The 20,794-nt window shown below is 43.2% G+C and overlaps 1 protein-coding gene across 1 annotated transcript in view; it reads right to left on the bottom strand.

Moving 5' to 3' along the window:
• SLC24A3 (solute carrier family 24 member 3) overlaps positions 1–20,794 on the bottom strand; it is a 560,288-nt gene that overhangs the window by 117,097 nt on the left and 422,397 nt on the right. Inside the window, exon 7 of the mRNA XM_033939286.1 lies at positions 1,237–1,311. Within this exon, the coding sequence (XP_033795177.1) occupies positions 1,237–1,311 (75 nt within the window). The remainder of the gene's footprint in view (positions 1–1,236; positions 1,312–20,794) is intronic.

Genomic DNA, 20,794 nt, shown 5'->3' with positions numbered 1-20,794 from the left:
TATCTTCTTTTTCAAGGGTCCCACGACAACAAGAGGGCATCCGTTGAAAATCAGGGGCGGGAAACTACGAGGTGACACCAGGAAATTCTTTTTCACTGAAAGAGTGGTTGATCGCTGGAATAGTCTTCCACTACAGGTGATTGAGGCCAGCAGCGTGCCTGATTTTAAGGCCAAATGGGATCGGCACACGGGATCTCTTCACAGGGCAAAGGTAGGGGAGGGACATTAAGGTGGGCAGACTAGATGGGCCGTGGGCCCTTATCTGCCGTCTATTTCTATGTTTCTATGTTTCTAATGTCCCCCCATTCTACTTCGCTGTTTAATCCCCGTGGCTCTACAGTGTCAAGTTCAAAAATGTAACGCCGCTGTCATCACACATAGAACGAAATAGGCGTCGGATGACAGCGACAGCCCCGGTGAGTTCTTTTATAACAAATTTATGAGTAAATGAAGATTATATATTTTTTAAGTTAGGTGGGGAGAGGCTAGGTTATGTATGGATATCTTAGCTTTCTTCCTTTATCTCGTAGGGAGACCCTTGAAACAGCACTTTTGTAGTGCGAAACATGTCGGGTCTGACTCCCAAGGTGGCTGAGATAAGTAAATATTTATACTTTTATAAGGTTTAGCATTTGCACTAAAACGTTTCTTTTTGAAGACACTTTTGGAATATTTGTGACACACGGCTACAAAATTGACTAAAAAACGGACAGCCAATGATGAGGCACCACACAACCTTCCCGCGGTAACAAAACTATTACAGCGGTGGAGTGGTGGGGCTGAGGCGTCCTAAAAAAATCATACAGTGAATAGAACGTATTGGATCCAGGTGATATTTTGGGGGAAGATGTGTTCTTTTAGAACACTGGCAGTCCTAATTTTGATGGGTTCCTGGAAGACTGCAAATGTTAAAACTTTTATTATATAGGTAAACTGAACCTTTGAATCTTTAAATCCTTTTTGTAATTAATCAAGAAAATTAGGAGTATGCCATGGGAAAGCCAGTAAGCAATGTGCTTATCATCACATTTTATTTTCTGGTGGGGTCTGCAATTCTGTGATTTTAATCAATATCTAGTTGGCTATTCTGAAACCACTTACTGATGGTTTTTATGTTGGATCCAAATGACCCACCCATGAAGATAGATCTCCGACCAGAATACCATGTTGGGCAGATTGAGAAAGGATGGAAGTCATGCAACAAAATCTGTACAGAAGAAATGTTCAGGAACTTACCACAATGAGTGCGATGACTGATAGTGTGTAGTATACCGAATCCCTCAGCAGACACCATGATGTCAGAACAACAACCTGGCCAGAAAAAGCAAAAGCAAAATGGAATTAATCTAGTGTTCACATAGTTCTAAATTGAGAAAATGCCGGAAAAAAAATACATGCCGAGTTCTGTTCTATAAATGGTGTTCCAAGTTGGGCACTCTTTATAGAACAGTGCATAGTGTCTGGATCCGCAACCAACTTTGGCTGCGAGGATTTACAACAACTGAAACCCGGTATAAATCCTCGTGCATAAATTAAGCACGGATCCTCCAAATTCTATAACACTGTAGGCATCTTTAATGAGCACCCCTGACACACCCATGCCCTTCCCATGGCCACTCCCCCTTTTCAGTTGCATACTAAAAGATGTACACGCGTGCCATTATAGAACAGCGCTTAGCAGGATGCGCATGTAAATCCAGATTGCTGCCAATTAATGCCAATAATTGATTGTTAGTGCATGTTGGCTTATTATGCAATTAAATTGTATGTGCATATTGGGCATGTACCCAAATCTGTGTGCACAATTTTGAGCACACAGAGAATCTATATGGTTGGGTTGGCAATCTGTTCACTAATGGCTTGGCATAGTATACCCCAGATTCTCTATATGGGCACTAATATTCAGCAGTCATTTTACACTGTATATTAGCGCTTAGTCAGCTAAGTGCTATTGAACCAGTCGGGAGTCGTGTATGACCAAAGGGCATAATCACTAATCACTCTTTACAAAATTTTGTCAATGGCTCCCAAATCTTCAGAAACTTCTTATAATGTCTCTGATGTATAGCCATACTTCATTCCATCTTAAAAATATGTCATATAGACTCTCACCAAAAGGTATAGGCATCTGAGTTAATTAACAAATACCATTTAGAACAGCAACCCCCCCCCAAAAAAAAACAAAAACAAACCTGCAGTGTTAAATCACCTACTGGTGCTTAAATAAAAGGCACCGGAATCGTACCTACATAGGTGCTTTATGGCAAGATAGGCACCAGACATGTAGGCCTGAAAAACCGTGGAGGGGCATAATAAAAAAAAACGTCTAAGTCCCTTTTTGGCCTAAGGCCTTAAACGTTGAAAGCAGAAGCAGGGAAAGTGTCCATAACCAAAACAAACGTCCTTGTTTTGATTATGGCCTGCCTCTATCTTCAGCTGTTTAAATGCCTAGTCAACCACTACGTCTACAAGTACACCCCCACGACGTCTACACTTATACCCCATAATGAACCAAAAAAACGCATAAGTCCAAAACGTCCAATACAAGGGCTTTTAGGCGAAGGAGGAGCCAGTCCTTCGCCTAAAAGCTGGATTCTGTAACCGGTGTCTGTCAAAAACAACACCAGTTACAGAATCCCCCCAACCCCCCAATCCCCACACACATCGGGGCAAGAGGGAGCCCAAGCCCTCTTGCCCCGGCGATCGTGCCCCCCCCCCCCCGCCGAGTACGATCGGGCCAGGAGGGAGCCCAAACCCTCCTGGCCCCGGCAACCCCCCCCCCCCCACTGGATCTGGCCAGGAGGGAGCCCAAGCCCTCCTGGCCCCGGCGACCCCCTACCCCCACCCCCCACTACAATACGGGTAGGAGGGATCCCAGGCCCTCCTGCCCTCAACACAACCTCCTCCCCCCAACGACCGCTCCCCCGAACCTCCTACTGGCCCCCCGCCGACCCGTGACCCCCCGGCCGACCCCCCGACCCCCCACCCCCACCCCCCCCTTCCCCATACCTTTCAATGTTGGCCAGACAGACGGGTGCCAAGCCTGCCCGTCCGGCAGGCCAGCAGGCTCCAGAATGGGGCCGGATTGGCCCAGGCGGCTGAAACCCCGTCCACAGGTAGGGCCTGAGGCGCCTGAGCCAATCGGAATAGGCCCGGGAGCCTTAGGCTCCTCCTGTGGGCGGGGCCTTAAGCACATGGGCCGGGTTGGCGTGATTGACACCCGATTGGCGTCCGCTTCATAGGCAGCTGCCAATATTGGCATTGTTAGAGACCCAGAATCTCTTGATTTCCAACAGAGTGGCTAAAACAACCACAGATTATTTTAAGATGTGTGTGACAATGGACAAAACTGACCAAATCTGACTCCAGCAGTGGTCTCTCTCTCAGGTTACAAGTTACTCAGAGCAACAGCTAACTTTAAAACCCTGTTTTGGGATTGCAATTGTGCCACTGGCATTCTCACCTATACCATACACTAGGGAAAAAAAATGTACAAATCTGAAAACCTGGTTGAAATGAATACACCGAGGAAAAAACAAACATGAATGTGAGACACCCCTGAAAATAGTATTGTGAACATACTATAAAAGCGACTTATGTGAGCCCTTTTGATTGAACAGAAACCTCTCCCCCCTCTCTGATTAGCAACAGTCGTCAACTAAAAAAGAGCCCACACATATCTATTGAAGGATGGTAAGGAGAAAGATTTCCTTGGGTTAGAACATAATTCTTTATAATCTCAGGTAAATTAGTGACTGCCTTGGAAGAAAATGAACACAAGTGGAGAGGGAAGGGGATTGGTCCTTTAATTTTGTGAAATAATTTGCCCCTAGTGTTAAACAGAGAGTGCAGCAGCTGTGATTAATTTGTAGTCACAGTAGTACAGGTTCCAGGAAAGTGTAGGAGGTGAACAGGGACATTCAGTTTCTTTGTTAACAAGTTTTGTGTGGCATCTGCCTGAATTTTCTTTCCTTCACATAAATTTCTTCATTTGGTCTCTGTGGGGGCAATTCTATAAAGGGGTGCCTTGAATTAGCTACCTATTCTACAAAGGATAGTAGGCACGAGCACTCATTGAGCTGGTGTAATTGCTCACGCCTAAATTCTGGAAATATATATACAATTTATACTGTAGCACTATATGAGTTAAGCACTTAGGTTTGCGCACAGTGGTGTAGTAAGGGGGGTGAGGAAGGACCGCCCCAGGCACCATCTTTGCAGAGACGACCTTTCCTGCAGCCACACGCAACTTCAAAGCTCCAGCTGCTCATAGGAAGGAAATTTAGAAATCGCCTGCCACGAAGGTAAGGGGCAGGAAGAGATAAAGGAAGGAAAGGTGGGGTGAAGAGGAACAGACGCTGAAGGGAACTGGGGAAGGTGGGGTGGAGAGGAACAGACGCTGAAGGGAAATGGGAAAGAGAGAGTTTGGAGAAGACGCTGGGGAATGGAGAAGGGAGAGAGGGAGGGAAGATGGGGTGGAAAGGAACAGATGTTGAAGGGAACTGGGGAAGGTAGAGTGGAGGAGAACAGACGCTGAAGGGAAATGGGGAAGAGAAAGTGGGGTGAAGGCGCTGAAGGGAAATGGAGAAGAGACAGTGGGAAGATGCAGGAAGGGAAGAAGACAGAGATGCCAGACTATGGGGGGAGCGGAGGGAAGAAGATGGGTACCAGACCAATTGGGGGTGGGGGTGGAGGGAGAGATGGAAGGGAGAGGCACAGAAACAGAGCAAATGGAAGATGCAGAGAGAAGGCAGACAGTGGATGGAATGAATTGAATGAGGAGAAAATGAGGAAAGCAGAAACCAGACAACAAAGGTAGAAAAAAAATTTCTATTTATTTATTTTTGCTTTAAGATAAAGTAGTATATTAGTTGTGTTGATAAAAATTTATATACAAAGCCCTGCCAGCTGAACATCTCTTTCTCTAGTTCAGCAGCCAGAACTTTGATTTATACAGAAGGAATAAGCTAAATATTGCAGTACTGAGGCTTGTATGGATGCTGCGGGGACAGTAGTCACGGGGATGGGGCGGAGATGGGGCGGTGTGGGGACAGTGGTTGCGGGGATGAGGCAAGGACAGGGACGGTGGACAAATTTTTTCCCCGTGTCATTCTCTACAGGGAGTGTCGGGGACATTCAGGGGTCGATCTTAACAAGGGCTTATTTTTGGAGTAGAGCTTATATTAGGAGCATCTTTAGAAATCATGCTAGGGCTTATTTTCAGGGAAACAGGGTAGCTCCTATCATCTTGAGTTCTGCATCCCTAACCCTATATGTCATGTCTGTTTGTCCAAGTTAGATTGTAAGCTCTTCCGACCAGGGACCATCAATTAAATGTCAAAATGTACAGCGCTGTGTAAGCCTTTCAGCACTATATAAGTGACAAATAGTAGTAGTAGTACTAGTAGTAAAATAGGTATTAATATCTATATGCTCATATACACGTCTCTGCCAATATTCCACCTAAGTACTATAAATAGAAACCGACGCACCGATAATCTAAAGTCACAGTGCATTTAACGAGCGATGGTAAACCAGTTGTAACCAGTTTAGTGTTGATGGATTTTAGCTTCCGATGCAAAAAAAAAAAAAGGCTCTGCGCGGTCTTTTCTGAGCGTTGTTGCGTCCTCAGATCACTGTAATACCGTGAGCTCATAAATATTAAAATGAACACGCTGGGCGATGCCCAGACATTGCCTGGGTGATGCACAAAATCAAGCGTTGCCCTTTCATACTCCAAAATTAGCGGCAGATCTGGAGGTGCCGGTAGCGTTGAGCCAAGTGCGTTAAAAGTGCGTCTCAGGTGCGTGTATTAAAGGCGCACCTCAGGACTGGGGCTGCCGATTGCATGGTGTAAGTTTAAAAAAAAGAAAGAAAAGAAATATTTGCATGGTTTGCTGGCAGTTCTCCCCCCCTCCCCAATGCCGTGCCACAATAAGGCATGATATAACTTTTCCTGGCACATGCGCACATTTACGAGTAGCAGTCTGACTTGAAGAGTGTGCCATGTTTACAATTAGATTGTCACTGACCTGTTATTGTCTCAGCCCCTGACACAGCCCCAGAGGAGAAAAGGGAGGGGAATGGGGACTTATATACCACCTTTATATGGCTTTGGCATTTCAAGCTTATGTTCAAAGCAGTGGGCACTGGAGGATTAAGTAACTTGCCCAGGGTCACAAGCAGCAGCCAGTGGCATAGTAGGGGGGGGGGGCAAAGGGGGAGCCTCTTCCCACTCCTCTCCATGCGCGCGTGCCCCCCTTCCCTCATACCTCTAGTTGTTCACTGCCGCGGGCCACGACTTCAACGTGTTCCTCACAACCACGTCAACTCTCCCGCTGACATCACTTCTGGGTGCCGCGCATAGGAAGTGACATCAGAGGGAGAGCTGCCGGGGTCGTGAGGAGCACGTTGAATTTGTTACTTGTGGCGGTATACGACTAGAGATACGAGGGAAGGGGCCGCGCATGCGGCAGGGGAGATCGAGGAAGGAGCAGGGGATGGAGACAAGGTTAGGGGAAGGGCGCCTCTCACTCTCGCTACACCACTGGGAGCAGCACCGGGATTTGATCTCACAACCTCTGGGTGCAGAGGCAGCAGCTCAACCAGTGAGCCACAGCCACAGGAGGCGAAACATGGCCATGTTGGGCAATTGAGAATGATCAGCGTTTCATTGCAATAACATAATTTATTTTTACTTTTATGCTGGTCTGCTGGTTTTGGTTTTGGACTGGCCAGCACATATTTCTGATGTCTGCCACTCCCCTCCCCCTCCCCAAATCAAGATCTGATCATCTTTCCCACCTCTCCCTGACAAGCATTTCAAAACAAAAAATGACTGCTGCCAGCTGAATATTGACTGGTCAATATATACTTTTGTTTTTTTTTTTAAATAAATCTTTATTGATTTTCAAACTATGACAGTGCCTTACAAACAAGAGAAAAACAAATACTGCATACATTGCACTATTAATTTTACATATAATATATATAATAATCATTTTCTCCCACCCTTCATTCATTTATGAAGAACATAAGCCTTAATATGTTATGATAATATTAAATTACACAGTTTTAGTCTTCAAGGTTTATTTCCCTCCCCCCCAACACTTTAATACTTTTAATTTATTTTCATTGTTTCTTTTAGAATTTGTGTTGCTTTGTTCTGAGCCTACTTCTGGATGGGCAGCTAACATTCTGAATAACAAAGAAATACGTGTGATAGGCTAAAAAGGAAAGGAATGAGAACAATGCATGAATGACAGTAATGGCGCCAAAGCAGGAAGGAAGAGAGCTGATGTGTGTGTAACGCACTGGAGTTACTATTGGTGAAAGAAAGGAGGACTGCTGTGGCTTTAAGTATATAGTGTACTTGTTAAATGAACACTGTAATTGCTTAGCTTAATTGGGACGCAGTGATTTTGGAAAAGCAGCAATTTAAAAAAAAAAATAAAAAAAAAATTTCGACCTTTTCAAAAAAATAAATTAAGGTTGCACTTTAATCATGGGAAGTTTTGCTGTTAAATCTACTCTAGTCGTGAAATCTCTGCGGTGACATTGCTGTCAATTGGGCATTGTATTGTTGCAGTGACATCAACAGCCCAGTTTGAACTGTTACAGTACCACAGCAATCAGCTGAAAGCACTGTGTTACCAGATCTAAATTAGACAGATTACAGGCTCACAGACTCCTACGGAAGCGGTGACGAGCTTTATTTAGAGCATTTATGACAATAAGAAAAAAGGGCAAGGCAGCTGCCCTGGATGGTGTATGGACAGTTCATCATGTGATAGGTCATTATTGATGGTTCATCATCGCGTCACTCCATCACAGAGCCAGTGGAAAGCGACAGAGGGAGCAATGGAGATTGCTCTGAGGAAAGGGATGCTACCAGTGGTGAGCTTCAAGGTTCTGATCTTGGGCCTGTTCTTTTTAACATTTTTATAAATTATATTGCTGAAGGGTTGTCGGGTAAGATTTGCCTCTTTGCGGATGATACCAAAATCTGCAATAGAGTAGATGGTGTGATGGTGTGAATAGAGTAGATGGCCTGATGGTGTGAATAACATGAAGAAAGACCTGGCGAAGCTTGAAGAATGGTCTGAAATTTGGCAGCTAAAATTTAATGCTAAGAAATGCAAGGTCATGCTTTTGACCTGCAAAAACCCAAGGGAATGGTACAGTTTAGGGGGATTAAGAACTTATGTGCACGACAGAAGAGTGGGACTGGGTGTGGCTGTATGTGATGATCTTAAGATGGCCAAACAGGTTGAAAAGGTGACGGTGAAAGCTAGAAGGATGCTAAGTTGCATAGGGAGAGGTATGGCCAGTATGAAAAAGGAGGTATTGATGCCTCTTTATAAGACTCTGGTGAGACCTCATTTAGAATATTGTGTACAATTCTGGAGGCTGCACCTTCAAAAAGATATAAAAAGGATGGAGTCAGTCCAGAGGAAGGCTACTAAAATGGTGTGTGGTCTTCCTGATAAGGCGTATGGGGACAGACTTAAAGATCTCAATCTGTATACTTTGGAGGAAAGGCGGGAGAGGGGAGATATGATAGAGACATTTAAATACCTACATAATGTAAATGCGCATGAGTTAAGTCTCTTTCATTTGAAAGGAAGCTCTGAAATGAGAGGGCATAGGATGAAGTAATCTGAGGAAATACTTTTTTTACGGAAAGGGTGGTAGATGCGTGGAACAGTCTCCCGGAAGAGGTGGTGGAAACAGAGACTGTGTCTGAATTCAAAAGGGCCTGGGATAGGCACGTGGGATCTCTCGGAGAGAGAAAGAGATAATGGTTACTGCGGATGGGCAGACTAGATGGGACATTTGACCTTTATCTGCCATCATGTTTCTTTGTGCTCATGTCCAAAAGAAACTGGAAGTGCCAGCACACATCAGGGTTTCTACTTTTTATACCTAAATATGATCTTCACTAGCATTTCTTGCACATGAAATGTTTGCAAGGCTCATATTTAGGTGCAGAAGATAACTAACTAATTGTGGAAATACCCAGGGTGTAAAACCTGTTACACTGAACAAGTATATAAGTTATGGGCTGTATAAGTCTTTAAAACCAATGAGGAGGCTGGCTTGTAACGCTCCTATCTTAAATTATTGATGAGTTTAGCCGCTGAGGACTTTAGAATGATTAATGAACTGAGTTGAATGATCATTAATAGTGGGGTTTTGAAAGTTGAATTTATGTGTTTCCTCACGTCTTGTTAAATTGGAGTGCCTAGAGTAAAGTTACTATGGATCTTGCCAGGTACTTTTGACATTTGCTGGAAAATGGATAGTTAAATAAATATTTTTACTACTTATAGACTAAGGGCTCCTTTTATCAAGCCACGCTAGTGGAGTTAACGCGCACGACGTTTCATCATGCGCGTTAAACTGCTAGCGCAGCTTGATAAAAGGAGCCCTAAGTGGTTTACATTCAGGTGCTCAAGCATTTTTCCCTGTCTGTCCTGGTGGATACTTGGATGCTGGGCTTAATGGACCTTCGGTCAGTCCCCGCGGGATCTATCTCCATCTCTGTTCCATTCCCACTTAAGAACATAAGAACATAAGCAATGCTTCTGCTGGGTCAGACCTGAGGTCCATCTTGCCCAGCAGTCCGCTCACGCGGCGGCCCAACAGGTCCAGGACCTGAGCAGTAATCCTCTATTTATACCCTTCTATTCCCTTTTCCAGCAGGAAAATGTCCAATCCTCTCTTAAATCCCAGTACTGTATTCTGCCCTATAACGTCCTCTGGAAGCGCATTCCAAGTGTCCACCACACGTTGGGTAAAGAAGAACTTCCTGGCATTTGTATTGAATCTGTCCCCTTTCAACTTTTCCGAATGCCCTCTTGTTCTTTTATTTTTTGAAAGTTTGAAGAATCTGTCCCTCTCTACTCTCTCTATGCCCTTCATGATCTTATAAGTCTCTATCATATCCCCTTTAAGTCTCCTCTTCTCCAGGGAAAAGAGACCCAGTTTCTCCAATCTCTCAGCGTATGAAAGGTTTTCCATCCCTTTTATCAGACGTGTCGCTCTTCTCTTAACTCTCTCGAGTAACGCCATATCCTTCTTAAGGTATGGCGACCAAAACTGGACGCAGTATTCCAGGTGTGGGCGCACCATTGCCCGATACAGCGGCAGGATAACTTCTTTCGTCCTGGTTGTAATACCCTTCTTGATTATACCTAGCATTCTATTCGCTCTCTTAGCAGCCGCTGCGCACTGTGCCGTCGGCTTCATTGACCTGTCCACCATTACCCCCAAGTCCCTCTCTTGGGTACTCTCATTCAATAACATCCCTCCCATCGTATAGTTGTACCTCAGGTTTCTGCTTCCCACATGCAATACTTTACATTTCTCAACGTTGAACTTCATTTGCCATTTTGTCTCCCATTCCCCTAGTTTGTTCAAGTCTCTTTGCAATTCCTCACAGTCCTCTTATGCAGAAGAGGACAGAGCTTGCAAGGATGGTGTAGGGACAGGGACTGACTCGCAGAGAAGGGACGGGGATGGAGACAGATCTCGCGGGGATGAGGACAAATTTGTTCCCGTGTCATTCAGTCTGCCCAACTGCACCCAGGACATAATTCCAGCTGACAATAACTTTTCTCTCTCAACCAGTCTGACTCTTAATAATACAAACTATTACCCTCTATTCTTCAACTGCTAATAAAATTGGCAGCAGCATCAGTGTCTGTCATGCCTAACAATGAAGCCCATTTGCATCTCTCTCTGGTCCTCCATTCGGTCTTCTTTTGATTCTTCTAACAATTAGGCTTTTGTTTAATTCACTGGCAGTTTTCATAATTGTTTTCAGATGTTCAGCTACCTTCACCTGGTCCATCTCTCACTGCTATTCTCCAAAAGGAACTAGTTCCTTCCTTTCAGAGCTCTCACATACTTTCTTGAGCTCCCTCTGCTGGTGAACTGCTTTATAATCAGTATTCAGCTACTCAACACACATCGCTTTTTCTCTCTGTAAAGCTATCTCCTTTTTCCTCATGAGAACACTCTTTACACAACTTAAAACTTTATTTTGGCACAAAATAAGCTGCAAGTGAGTAGGATGATGACATTCAGATTCCAAAATACCCCACTGACCTGTAGTAAGTAGACTCCATAATTCATTATCACCATAGGAAAACAAATGGATCACAGTATATTGAAATAGAAAATATGATATGTTGGTTTCTGTAACTTGTTCCATAATGATTTGAAAAAAAAGGAAGGAAATCCTGCCATGAGCATGTGCTTATTTAGATGTCATTGATTTCTTGGGGGGGGGGGGGGGGGGAGTACATATGAATGCACCATATGAAGAAAAACAGCTCCAGTAGTGAGAGGCAATATCCAGTGAACTATGGAAACAAATGACCAGAGGTACTTCACAAAAAGAAAAAAAACAAAACACACAACAAAACTGAAGGCTAGAATGTAAGGATCCTAGTAAGCTATCCATCTGCTGGTGGGTATGAAGTAAGGGTGGGAGTGAGGTAGAAAATGTTCCACATAAAGATCATTTCTTGCTGTTCCTCTCCTAGTGGCAGCTGATACTGAATGGCTATTTACACCATCACTCTTTACCACTGCAGTGCTGCCAGATGTATGAGTGGGTCCAGGCAGCAGGAAATGTCCTTTCTGTTATTCTGCTATCTTGATTTCTGGTAATTAACTCATTAAGGACTCCTTTTATCAAGCAGTGGTAGAGAGCCTTTTACTGTGGGCTGGCGAGGTAAATGCTCTGATGCTCATTCAATTCCTATGAGCATTAGAGCATTTACCTTGCCGACCTGTGGCAAAAAAGGCTCTACCGCTGCTTGCTAAAAGGAGCCCTAAATGTGTGGGTAGCATGACAGCAGCCTTAGGGTGGCAGGGATTGAGGACATTACAGAAGCCACATTCATAGCTACCAGAAGGAAAATAGTCCTAGTCCTTGCTCAAGAGTGACATCTACCGGCTGGCTCAGGGGCACACTTGCACAAGGCTCTAGAAGGTCTGGCAGTTGTCCAGAAAAACCTAAAGTTGGAAAAACTATGGGCTCCTTTTACAAAGGTGCATTAGGGCCTTAACGCGCGGAACAGCGCGCGCTAAAATGCCGCGCATGCTAGCCGCTACCGCCGCCTCTTGAGCAGGCAGTAGTTTTTCAGCTAGTGCGCACTATAGCACGCACTAATCCGGTGCATGCGCTAAAAACGCTAGCGCACCTTTGTAAAAGGAGCCCTATGTGAATTGAAGTTTTTCCCATGAATTTGATTGTGCATGCAGAAAATAATTAAAAAAAAAATTTTTAAGCCCATCCTGAGGTCGCTCAAAGCTACTGATTACATAAAGCTTTTTTTTTTCTTTAAATTTGCTATTATTTATGCTTAACAGTGCAAATTTCTTGGTATTAGAGCTGTGGAGGGGCATAATCAAAAAAAAGTCTAAGTCCCTTTTTGGCCTAAGGCCTTAAACGTTGAAAGTAGAAGCAGGGAAAGTGTCCATAACCAAAACAAACGTCCTTGTTTTGATTATGGCCTTCCTCTACCTTCAGCTGTTTAAACGCCCAGCCAACCACTACGTCTACAAGTACACCCCCACGACGTCTACACTTATACCCCATAATGAACCAAAAAAACGCATAAGCCCAAAACGTCCAACACAAGGGCTTTTAGGCGAAGGAGGAGCCAGTCCTTCGCCTAAAAGCTGGATTCTGTAACCGGTGTCTGTCAAAAACAACACCGGTTACAGAATCCCCCCAACCCCCCCCACACAATATCGGGGCAGGAGGGAACTCAAGCCCCCCTGCCCCGGGCACCCGCAGCACCTCCCCCCCAGATAACATCGGGGCAAGAGGGAGCCCAAGCCCTCTTGCCCTGGCGACCCCCCCTGAGTACGATCGGGCCAGGAGGGAGTCCAAGCCCTCCTGGCCCTGGCGACCCCCTACCCCCCACCTCTCATTACAATACGGGCGACCCCCTACCCCCCACTACAATACAGGCAGGAGGGATCCCAGGCCCTCCTGCCCTCGACAACCCCCCTCCCCCCAACGACCGCCTCTCCGAACCCCTGATCGGCCCCCCCGCCTACTCGCAATCCCCCCGGCCGACCCCACGATCCCCCCACCTCCCCTTCCCCGTACCTTTCAACGTTGGCCAGACGGACGGGTGCCAGGCCAGACGGACGGGTGCCAAGCCCGCCCGTCCGGCAGGCCAGCCGGCTCCAGAATGGGACCGGATTGTCCCAGGCGGCTGAAACCCCGCTCACATGTGGGGCCTGAGGCGCCTGGGCCAATCCTGTGGGCGGGGCCTTAATTTTCTAACATTACTCTTGAGTCTTCCACCTCTCAAACTCAAATTATGCCCTCTGGTTTTACCATTTTTCTTTCTCTGGAAAAGATTTTGTTGCATGTTAATACCTTTCATGTATTTGAACATCTGAATCATATCTTCCCTGTCCCTCCTTTCTTATAGGGTATACATATTCAGTCCTTCCAGACTTCCCTCATGCATCTTTTAGTGCAAACCTCCTACCATTTTCATCGTCTTTCTCTAGACCCATTCAAGTTCTCTTATGTCCTTTGCCAGATACGGTCTCCAAAACTGAACACAATACTTCAAGAGGGGGCCTCACCAACGACCTGTACAGGGGCATCAACACCTCCTACTGGTTATGTCTCTCTATACAGCCTCCACATAATACAAGGGCTGGTCACTGCTAAGACCCCCTGGTAATTTTCCCAGCGTGGTATTAAATGCAATTGACCCTCAGAAATGCCACCAGCCACTCAAATATGTTTCATAGTGGTTGGATTTATACATTATATCCTCACCGGGCCATTTTTGTTTTGTTTTGTTTTTAAATTTGTGAATATCTTAGTTTTTCATAAAGTGCAACAGTGCCAAAGTAAAAACTTATTGTAGCTAAGAGCTAATACTTAGCTTAGCTATACTGGTCCATGAGAATGGACCATGAGAATGGACCAGTATAGCTAAGCTAAGTATTAGCTCTTAGCTACAATAAGTTTTTACTTTGGCACTGTTGCACTTTATGAAAAACTAAGATATTCACAAATTTAAAAACAAAACAAAACAAAAATGGCCCGGTGAGGATATAATGTATAAATCCAACCACTATGAAACATATTTGAGTGGCTGGTGGCATTTCTGAGGGTCAATTGCATTTAATACCATGCTGGGAAAATTACCAGGGGGTCTTAGCAGTGACCAGCCCTTGTATTATGTGTTGATTTCTACTTTCCCATCTTTATAGGCTTTTTCATCTATATAGTTTGCACTAATTCTCTATACAGCCTACCATCTTTCTGGCAACAGCCACCACCTTGTCACACTGTTTCTTTGCCTTTAGATCTTCGGACATTATCACCCCAAGATCCCTCTCCCCATCCATGCATATTAGCCTCTCACCTCCCAGAACATATAACTCCTTCTGATTTCTAATCCCCAAATACATTACTCTGCATTTCTTTGCATTGAATTTTAGTTGCCAGATATTAGACCATTCCTCTAACTTTTGCAGATCCTTTTTCATGTTTTCCACTCCCTCCTCTGTGTCCTCTGTTACAAATCTTGGTATTATCCGCAAAAAGGCTAACCTTTCCTTCTCACCCTCCGGCAATGTCACTCATAAACATATTGAACAGAATTGGCCCCAGCACCTATCCTTAGGGACTCCACTACTCACCTTTCCTTCCTCCTAGCAAATTCCAATAACCTATTGCAAAACCTGAGAATCAAATTCTTCATTTACGCTGATGACATTACCATAATATTTCCCCTAACCAGCGTAACTTCTGAGACGAAAAGTCACCTGGCATCTATCCTCAAGCAAATCGAACTATGGATGTCCGACTTCAAATTGAAACTCAACTCAGATAAAACCAAATTCTTCCTGGCCAGTCCAAACGACAAAATCAAAGACTCATCAATCTCTTTGAACAGTCAAGTCTTTCCCATCACAGATTCCATAAAAATTCTCAGAGTGACACTAGAACGCAACCTCACCTTTGAATCTCACACCGACCTACTAGTCAGAAAATGCTTCTCCGCCCTTTGGAAACTAAGAACCATCAGAAAATACTTCGATGCACCCTCATTCCGCTTACTGGTGCAATCCTCCATCCTGAGCTTACTCAATTACTGCAACATTATCTACCTGGGATCCTTCAAAAAAACCATTCAAAGACTACGCATCATCCAAAATTCGGCAATTCGACTGATCTTTGGGCTGAAAAAATGGAAACACATAACTCCCTACTACCAAAAACTCCACTGGCTGCCCCTGGAGGCAAGAGTGCTGTTCAAGTTTGCCTGCCTCTGTTATAAATCCATCCATGGTTTGGCCCCCTTATACATGATCCCCATTTCACCTTAGATTGTCCATCCAGACTCACTCGCAGAGCTCATCTCTTCAACCATCCAACTCTAAAGGCCTGCCGTTACAAAAGATACCTGAACAGAACTCTAGCTTCCAAGCAGGTCATCTAAATGATTGGCTGAGCAATATTTTCTCACGCTCCTCATCCTACCTAAACTGCAGAAAATTATTAAAAACTAATCTATTTAACCGATTTGTAGCCTAAGACATCTTACCCTACCCTTGCTCCCCAAGACCTCCCTCCGTACCTTCCTTCCCGATCTCCTTACTTTGACCCTTATTGTACCAGTTCCTTGCTTACATATATTAATTGTATCTGTATCTGCTGATTGTACCCATTCGCTGACTGTATCTGCTGATTGTACCCTTTTGCTGATTGTACCCATTCGCTGATTGTCCAGCCCTTCTTTATTGTAAACCGCCTAGAACTATTACGGCTTTGGTGGTATATAAGAAATAAATTATTATTATTATTATTAACCACCACCCCTCTTACATCTGTCTGTCAACCAGTTTCTAATCCAGTTCACCACTTTGACTCCTAACTTCAGCCCGTCAAGTTTGTTCAAGAGCCTCCTATGAGGAACCGTGTCAAAGGCTTTGCTGAAATCTAAGTAAATCACATCTAGCATATGTCCTTGATCCAATTCTTTGGTCACCCAATCAAAAAATTCAATCAGGTTCATTTGGCATGATTTACCTTTAGTAAAACCATGTTGCCTTGGATTCTGTAACCCATTAGATTCTAGGAATTTCACTATCCTTTCTTTCAGCAATGCTTCCATAATTATTTTTCCAGTAAATAAAGTGAGGCTTACTGGCCTGTAGTTTCCCCGCTTCATCTCTACAACCACTTTTGTGAATAGGGACTACATCTGTTCTTCTCCAATTCCCAGGAACTACTCCTGTCTCCAAGGATTTGTTGAACAAATCTGTAATAGGATCCACCAGAATTTCTCTGAGCTCCCTCAGTATCCTGGGATGGATCCTGTCTGGTCAAATTGCTTTGTCCACCTTCAATTTCAGTTTCTTCCGTGAACGGCACAGTATCTACTCCATTCCTGTGTGTAACTTTGCCAAACAATCTCAGTCCTTCTCCAGGATTTTCTTCCATGAATACAGAATAGAAGTATTTATTCAGCATGTTTGCTTTTTCTTCATCACTCTCCACAGATCCTTTTACCAAGATGGACATTATGTTATAGATTTTTTTTATACATCTCATGTGATTTTTTTTTTTTAACCATTTGCATTAATAAAGTAACGGTTTGGTTGATTTTTTGACATTTCATTTGCCTCCTTTTGTTGGTTTGCTTTGCTACATTTTCGAGGCAAATTTCTTCTTTCCCCTTCTGGTTTGCCTGTTGTAAGGTACCTGATTGTCAGGAAATTTCCAGTGCACAACTGGAAACAGACTTGGTGCATACTTTGCCCCAGACTATTGTGGGGTTTATGTGCATCATTGGGTCATACTCCAGTTGTCATTACTATCTACTTTAAATTATGTTAATACCAGTAAATAGCCTCTTTGGAATTGTGCTATCTCATGCGTGGTGCATACTTTTAATCTTTTCACCTGTCTATTCATGAAGCAATGTTGTCATTGGATGAGACAGATCCTGATGATACCCACTAATAAACAATCAGCACAAAGTACTAGAAACACCTGCGCCAGAAGCATTTCCACAGATGTGATCTGTCCCTGCTGACAGTAGAACTCACTGACTTGGATTTTTCAGTAGCTACTACATGACTCTCTGGATTCAACAATTGTGCCTGTGCACTCCAGCCCTCAGACACAATGCGATTACATCTGTGAGAAGGTTAGTTGCATTGTCTGCCCCACAAACATGGTAGAAAGAAGTCCATGAACTATATTCTGAGACATCAAAATGACTATTTTGAGTCAACAAAATAAAACTGGTTTCAATCCAATTTGTTTTTCAACTTAAAGCTTTGTTATATGACAACTGCAACACATTGTACAATTGGAGTAAGAGACATATGTCTTTCCAATTTATATAAATTCAAATCAGAAATATATTCTTGGAGAAGATGTATGTAAAGCTTGATTTTGTATAGGGAGTCTAGTCTAGAAAATTGACCAAGCTGGGATGTTCACAATTTTATGTATATTTAGGAAACTATGTTGCTAAATGTAGTGAAAAGTTGGTAATAAATATACTATATAAACTCCACTTTCTTTAACTGAGCACTACCCCTGGAAGAAAAAGTCTCAGGTATATTATAGGTAGAGCTAGAAAGCTCAAACCTCCACCGCCCACCACATCATTGGCTAAAAAACTTCCGAAAGGGGTGTGCATATACCACAATTAAACTGGGGCTGAAACGATCTCACAAGCAAGCAACTCAATACATATTGGAATGTGAATAGTTATATGCCCTGAAGAAACAGTTTTATACCGTGAAACGTTGGCTTCTATCTGAATATCACTTAAATTCCTTATGATTTAGAGATATTACTTGTTTCAGCCCCAGTTTAATTGTGGCACATGCACACCCCTTTCGGAAGATTTTTAGCCAATGATGTGGTGGGCGGTGGAGGTTTGAGCTTTCTAGCTCTACCTATAATATACCTGAGACTTTTTCTTCCGGGGGTAGTGCTCTCAGTTAAAGAAAGTGGAGTTTATATAGTATATTTATTACCAACTTTTCACTACATTTAGCAACATAGTTTCCTAAATATACATGAAATTGTGAACATCCCAGCTTGGACGTCCATTTTCCAGACTAGACTCCCTATACAAAATCAAGCTTTACATACATCTTCTCTACCTATAATATACCTGAGGCTTTTTCTTCCGGGGGAAGTGCTCTCAGTTAAAGAAAGTGGAGTTTATAGAGTTTATATAGTATATGTATATTTAGGATAAATAAACCATGCCAGATGGACTTCTACGGTCTGTGTTCAGTATGTGACAGGGTAGATCAGGATGGCCTGGAGTGGGCTTCATCAGCAACTCGAACAGTTGGGAAGTGAGGCCAATGCCAGATGGACTTCTACAACCTGTGTCCCATATATGGCAAAACAGATTAGGATGTGCTGGAGAGGGCTTCAATGGCAAGTCTAGTATTTGGAATATGAAGACAATGCTGGGTGGACTTCTACAATCGGTGCCCATATATGAGAAGACAAATCCATTCAGTTTCAAGATGGCTTACTACTCACAAGTTGGTTCTCAACAAGGAATAAACAATAGCATGCTGGTTTACTGGTAGTCCTTCTAACCCTAACCCAGATCTCAATCTATTTAATACAAATGTCAAACCAGTGGACTTCTTCCACTACTTTGGAATAATACTTGATTCCCAAATTTCCTTTTCCCCTCAAATATTGATATAAAGACTTTTCACTTACTCATTATTTCACTTCTATCAACCGGACTCGATTACTGTAACATAATTTATCTAGGATGTTTCCGTACTCAGAAAAAACTAGTTGCAACCTCTCCAAAATACAGCCATTAGATTTGGTACGCACACTGCTACGATCATATTTCTCCGCATTTTCAAAAATTTCACTGACTCCCAGTAGAGCAACAGCTAATAGTTAAGACACTTACATTAGCCTTCAAAGCGGTCCAAGTAGTAGGTCTACCATTATGTCTTTCATCCTTCACAATACTGTATTATCTAGCAAGTTCCCTGAGATCTTTCACTAACCATCATTTAGTTCTCCCAGGCCATAAGAGGCGCAACTTGAATACACTGAAGAAACAGCAATTTTCACTGTTGCTGCATTCTTCTGGAATCCTTTACTGTTATCTACTAGGAAAGAGCCAACATTCAAAAAATTTAAAACTGCATTGAAATCATGGCTATTTCAATGTTTGACACAGATTGGAATGGTGGAAAATCTAATGAATGGACACCAGTATTTAAATTTGTAGATTTTACAAAGTGCTTGTAAAGTGCTCAGAGATCTTAAACAGATGACACCATCGGTGGTTTTACCCTCCAGTATATGGCTTAATTCTTAATCATTGCACTAGCACTTAAATTTTTTGTTATTTATGATTTTGTAGCTAATATGTTGCTAAACCTTTCAATTGTGCCAACATTGCATACAAATGTTTTAAATATTTTAAATGATCCACTTCTTAGCCTGTGAGATCATCAAATCATCTGTTGATGCTGTCAAATTGTGACTGCATTTGATTGGCTCTGTAGCCTCTGAGGTCATCAAATTATCTGTTAAAAGTAAGCGGAGTCCAGCGGGCGGCGTCTTTGAACCGTTACTGATGAAAAGTTACTAGGTACCATTCATCTGTTTGCCTAATTCATGTTTGTAACATTTTGAACAAGCAAGATGAAATGTCTATGTTTTAATACCGAGTTTTGTATTTATTCATAGAGAATTCTACTTTGATAGGAGATTAAACAGTGTTCGGAGTGGGTTCTCTGAAGCAGTATTTGTATGTGAAACGTATCAGAACCACAGTACCTGGGCAAGAAAACCCCCATAAATATCTCAAACACAACCCCACACAGAACAAACGAACCTGCTCAGCAACGCTACAAGGCTTAAACATACATACACCCAACCATCCACAGCAGGAGAAACACTCAATCAAACAGAAAACAAAAAAAGAAGTGGAGAAAAAGCCTCAGTTCAGCTTCATTTGGCAAAAAACACCACTTCACATACACTCCTACACAAACAAACTGGTAGGGTGAAGAAAGCACTGTAATAGCTTGCAAAGTCAATGTTCAAAAGCACCAGGGGTACATAACCCCACACGTGAAAAAAATGTAGCAACAGGGCCCAAAGGCACAGTGATCCGAAATCATAGCATTAGGCCAAAAAAACCACTTAGCTGCTAAAGTCCATCAGATATGTCTCAATCCAGCGTAGTAACACAGCAGCTAGAGTACCAAACCACCCCCCCCCAGTACTTGGACAAGTAGTGAAGAAGAACTTTGATATCAAGCTAAGTGGATCATGTAAAATATTTAAAACATTTGTATGCAATGTTGGCACAATTGAAAGGTTTAGCAACATATTAGCTACCAAATCATATGAACGAGAAGTTTTTTTCATTTTTAAACTGTTTACTGGTTTTGTAAAAACATCTTATAGAAAGTGCAATAAAATAACATTCAATAACATTCCTTAAAAGCACTTATGGGGAAGGGGTAAAACGCGGACCTGACGGACCTCGCGGATCTAAACCCGTACGGCCTTAAAAATCTGAGGTCCGTGTTGGTCCGTGTCCGTGCCGCTTGTAGTTTCTGTTGGTGACAGACCTTGATGAGATTTTAGCGCTGACGGATTCGTCTCAGCATAGGGAGGGAAAAGTGTTAGGATCCGTCAGCGCTAAAATCTCTTCGAGGTCTGTCAGAGCCAGAGACTAGTGCTGGAGTTTGGAGACTTCTTTTCCATAAC

Source organism: Geotrypetes seraphini, chromosome 3, assembly GCF_902459505.1.
Source record: "Geotrypetes seraphini chromosome 3, aGeoSer1.1, whole genome shotgun sequence".
Classification (NCBI taxonomy): domain Eukaryota; kingdom Metazoa; phylum Chordata; class Amphibia; order Gymnophiona; family Dermophiidae; genus Geotrypetes; species Geotrypetes seraphini.
Note: the sequence above shows the minus strand (reverse complement) of the source record. Positions and strands in the feature narration are given on the sequence as shown.